We start from the raw sequence: 5,262 nt of genomic DNA, 5'->3' as shown, positions 1-5,262 counted from the left end.
CTTAGGTTTGAAACAACATGAGGGTGAGTACATGATAACAGAATAAAAAAATTTGGGTGAATTTTATCATATAAATACCTTACGTTGAGCCTTGCTTAAAAAAACTATATCGCAAATCATATAGTTTACATCAACGATATATATCCTCGCATTTTTAGAGATATCGCGGTATCTCTATATAATAATGTATCGGTACTATCATATACTGTACAACACTTTTCATGATTGCAGCTTTCTCTTATATTTTGCAATCTGCTACATTATTATTTTCAATATTTTTAGTGTTCATCCTGTCTTGTGTGCTACTTTTTTATTCCAAGATAATGTTCTCCCAGCTGAAAGAAACTTATCTGAGGCCTCCTGCTCTGAGTCACTTTCATCAGTGGAATCAGAAAGTTCTCCTCAGTAATTCCTCAGTCTTCAAAGGCACACAAAAGACAGCTGTTAGAAGCACCTCCTGACTGTAATTTGGCAAAAGATGCAAGTTATTTTTTTTAATCTCTTTTTAAGGTTGTTCATGAAATATCATTTTTTTAAATATATTATAAGAAAGTTTTTTGTATATGATCTATGTTACAGCTGGTTTGTGCAGCTCTGCACTCAAAACCAGGAGGCTCTGCTATATTGAATGAGTACAACCAAACCAATAGCCTGTCTGATCAAACTCGAAGGAAGCTAGTCAACATCCTTGCGGCGGATATGGTAGAGAGTCATGGGTAAGTGTCCGATATAAACATCTACAATTTAGTTCTTAAAATAAAGCATAAAAATGTCCTTTAATCCTGGTCAATTGTAATGTTAAATTTAGTTTAAATAAAACAACTCATGAATGTCAATTAATATACAATTTTAAAGTAATATACTTATTAGCCAATCATGTAGAATGTTATATAAAATCAAATTATGACTTGATAACATTTCAGACAAATCTTGTTTTCAATCATTATCTTGTCATACAGGAGGATCCCACCAGTCAGTATACGCATAACATATGCACTTGGAATAGTGACTCTTTTCCCTAATTTAAAGGACAAGTGCTCACCAACCGGTTATGTGAGTATAGTGTACTGACATTGTACATTGTCACCATTTTAAAGGAGCACGATCACCATTAGGGGTGATCAAAAATGATTAAAATTCTGTTTCAAGGTAGGGGTGGGCGATATGGTAAAAATATCATATGATTTTTTTTCAGAAAAATCACAATTTACGATTTTATCACGATTCTTTTTCATGCTGGTTTTACTATTTTGCCAATGACTGAGCATTACAGAAAAATTGCAGTGTCTCAGTCTCTTGTACTCTGCACATGAGTGAACCACCCCCACTAAAAAAATCTGTTACGTGGACATTTTATACTGTGGTAACAATATATACTGTCATACCGCCCAGCCCTAACTACCATATTCGTTTTGAATGCATTACACTAAGATTTCTGTAAAATTGTGTTTTATAGGAACACTACTATGATCCACATAGTGGACAGGGTTACCTTGCCTACAGACTAAAAACCGTTCAGCGGAATACGGGAAGTAATTTGGGGAGGACATCAAAGTCTGTTTACAAAGATGGCCCCAAGACCCTGCGTGAGACATCTTCAACAGTGGAGCAGCTGTCAGGTGATCAGTGCAGAGAAGCTCTATCTGTAATGAAGCATTCGACAGACCAATCAATTGTTCAGGAGAGAATGAAGGCGACGTTCAAGTACAGACAGAATATGATGCATGATCCAGACAAGTCTTCACACATCCTGGATTACCTTCCCCGATTCTTAGATACACCAGGCTTGGTAAGAAATAATGCAATTATCTAGATGTTCTAATTGTGTTTTATAATTGTGATTGGCATGATTTCTCTTTGTACTAGATTGACCAAGACTTCACAATGCTCTTTGGAAAGGAAGTCTCAGGCAAGTTCATTGCAAAATGGCCAACATTCTACAAGCCTCGTATAATAGCTGACTGCAAAAACTTACGCACTGGTGGACATGTGGATGACCTCCGGTCTGCTCAAGAGGAGTCTGATTATGGTAAGTGTAGGATTTTTTGTGTGTTTCTGTTTGTTTGTTTGTTTACTATTTTGACTGCATACTCATGGGTTGGGGTGTTAAAATTCTGTATGACTAGGATGGGACAGTGACATGGCAGCTATTCTCCTGCTTGTTCATCTCTTACCTCCAACCATCAAAGGAAGGAAGACTGGGAAAATCAGTGCTACTGAAGCTGTTGAAAATGTGGTCAAGTTCATGAAGGTATGTCCTAGTAGCCTTCTTCCCTTGTTGCATTTTATTTGTCCACCAACAGTTAATCTAGTCTAGAGATACTTATAATACTTGAGTCAAAATACTGAAGTACAACCGGTTTAAAGGGTTAGTTAACCCAAAAATGTAAATTCTATCATAATTTACTCACCCTTAAAGGGATAGTTCACCCCAAAATGAACATTTTGTCAGTAATTACTCACCCTCATGTTGTTCCAACTTCCAACCCCGTAAGACTTTCGTTCATCTTCGCAACACAAATTAAGATATTTTTGATTAAATCGGAGAGCTGTCTCACTCCTCCATAGGCTTCAGAAAAGTTAAAGACATCGTTAAAATAGTCCTAGTGACTACAGTGGCTCAATCTTAAGTTTATCAAGCAACGAGAATACTTTTTGTGTGCAAAAAAAAAAAAAAAGACTTTATTCAACTGTTCATTTCCTTCTCTGTGGGCCTCGAGATTTCACGTAGTGAAACTGTGCAGCGCTTCTATGTTGTACGTCACACGCATCACACACATGACCAGCATCGGCCAATAGTGAGCCTACGTGTGACGTACAACACAGAAGCGCTGCGCAGTTTCACTATGTGAAATCTCAGATTTAATATCTTAATTTGTGTTCCGAAGAAGAACGAAGTCTCACGGGGTTCAACAACATGAGGGAGAGTAATTACTTACAGAATTTTTAAATTGTTCCAAACCTGCAAGATGTGTTCATCTTCAGAACAGGCTTCATTTTTTTTAATGAAATCTGAGAAATTTCTGTCCCTCCATTGACAGTTTTTATTGCGCTACTGATCTATTGTGCTCGTCTGTTTGGCGCACATGCGCGCGGCGGCGCTCAATAACGGAAGCTTGAATTTTAGCGGAGATTCACTTGCAGAAGCTCGTCCTCTCCTGACAGTGAAATGGACATATTTGTTTGATTTTCTAACATTTACAGATGGAGAATATACCTGTGAAATGTAAGTTAAGCACTGAGGAAAGCACCACGTCTCAAACGCATTAAACAGCGCAAGTATTTATCTGTCAGTCAGCAACAGCATCTGACAGGGCAAGCTGCTTTAAACTTGTTAACTATATCTTACCAGTTATTTTAAAGCGCTTAATATAAGCTTGTGTCATGTTTAGGACAAATTGTAGGCTACTTTCACTGCAGGAGCTCACACTGCGTCCTCCGCTATTTTTCAGATGTGCTCTTATCAAACTACTGTATCGATATAAACGGTATTGCCTCATTCCATATCGTGGGGATAAAAAATATCGATATATTGTACAAACTCGATATACCGCCCAGCCCTACAATTACTATATTTTTCATATTTTCCACTATATTCTGTATATATTCATTATTCACGTATTTAGTTTGAAATTACTAAATAGGGTGCATTTTTTTCAAGACAACCATAATTTAGGATAAATTGTTGTGCATTGTTGCCAAGTACATATCAAAGTAGAACTACAACACAGAAAAATCTAATGAAGACATGTTTTGAAAAAATTAACAGGGGAACAAAAGACATTCAAGCATGATTATTTAAGACAAAATGTTTATAGTGAAAAACAACATCTGCCACTTGTGAAAGTATAAGAGTTTTGCCGCAGGTAACATTTTACTTGTTTTTAGCCAAAGTATATAAACTGGTTCTAATTTTTTTTTATTTTTTTTCATGTTCCCCTTGCAACTGAGGATGAAAATATATTTGAAGTTGAAAATATTAGACCTGTCTGTTGGGGTGAACACAAGTTTCATATCTCTCTTGTCTTAGGTGGGAACAAGCTTTGTGACATTTTTTGACCAAGTTGGATCAACACAGCCCTACCTCCTTTGTGTTGGGTAAAAGAGGAGTAGTATCCAGAAGTTTTACATCATCCTGGACCAGAAGGCCATACCCTGCACGACGCAGACAGCTGTTGCAGCCTTCGACGAACTCTTTAAGGCACACTTTGTGTTTGCGGTATCCTATGATGAGGCCTTGTGCAACTTCTTCACTTTCATCCAAACAACCATATATGGCATTGATGTGGGCAGTGCCAAGGAGAGTCCAAGGGTCAAGGAAATCCGAGTGAGAATTCACAACACCGAGATTTGAATACTTTTTGCTGTCTTCCTGAAACATGTTCCCATGTTACATTTGCAAGGTACACCACAGAAGTTGTTCTGCGTTATTTCAACATTTGAAGTTTCATCATGGTTTGTACCCAGGGCGTTCATTGCTTTTGAAATGTGGCGAACCTGGTTGTTCATCGGTGTTCTATACATATTACGGTTTTAAGAAACATTTAAGAGTGCATGGAAACTGTGCTGGTGGAGACTGTCTTACTTCAGATATTGATGACAGCTTGGGAAGGGATGACCCTCTACCCGTTTCTAATTCACAGGAAAGTGAGGATCCTCCTGTCTTTTTCCCGACTCCTGTTGACAACAGGCAGCTATTAGACATGTGTAGCTCTATTGTTGCTCAGGTACAAGCATCTGGAGTTTCAGAAAGTACTGTTCAGTGTTCAGTTGGTTCTATGGAGGAACTTGTGGGTGATGTTCATGCTCAAGCACGTGATGCTGTTCTTAAATGCATTTCGTCTGAGGCATCTAGGCAAACCCTGGACAAAGTTGAAGAGTGTTTTCAGCAGCTTGAAAATCCTTTCTCACTCCTCAATACTGAAGCAAAGAGACAGAAACACTTTGAGAATAAATGGAAAATCGTTGAACCAGTAGAATATGTTCTCGGCGTGCGTTACGATGTCCGGAGAGACAAAACTACAGGTGTATACAGCCAAGTCCCTGTGGATGATAAATTTATGTATGTTCCCATTTTAAGAACTCTTGAGTCTCTGTTCACCTACTCTGAACTTAGCCACTGTTTCCAGCAAGTAAAGCTTCATCAAGATGGTATTTACAAAGACATTAATGATGGTTCATACTTTCAAAACCATACATTATTTGGACACAAAGAACATGCTCTCCAGATACAACTATATTATGACGACTTCGAAACTGCAA

The 5,262-nt window shown here is 37.9% G+C and overlaps 1 protein-coding gene across 1 annotated transcript; it reads left to right on the top strand.

The window, feature by feature from the left end:
- The first annotated feature begins 404 nt into the window (after positions 1–404).
- On the top strand, positions 405–4,585 carry LOC143732177 (uncharacterized). The gene is made up of 7 exons (XM_077222950.1): positions 405–480; positions 580–716; positions 960–1,053; positions 1,457–1,789; positions 1,867–2,029; positions 2,127–2,251; positions 4,031–4,585. Exons 2-7 carry the CDS (start codon positions 700–702, stop codon positions 4,100–4,102), a joined length of 804 nt encoding a protein of 267 aa, XP_077079065.1. The 5' UTR covers positions 405–480; positions 580–699; the 3' UTR covers positions 4,103–4,585.
- Positions 4,586–5,262: the final 677 nt, after the last annotated feature.

Source organism: Siphateles boraxobius, unplaced genomic scaffold (assembly GCF_051911475.1).
Source record: "Siphateles boraxobius isolate OS27281-9 unplaced genomic scaffold, OSU_SipBor_1 9, whole genome shotgun sequence".
NCBI lineage: Eukaryota > Metazoa > Chordata > Actinopteri > Cypriniformes > Leuciscidae > Siphateles > Siphateles boraxobius.
Note: the sequence above shows the minus strand (reverse complement) of the source record. Positions and strands in the feature narration are given on the sequence as shown.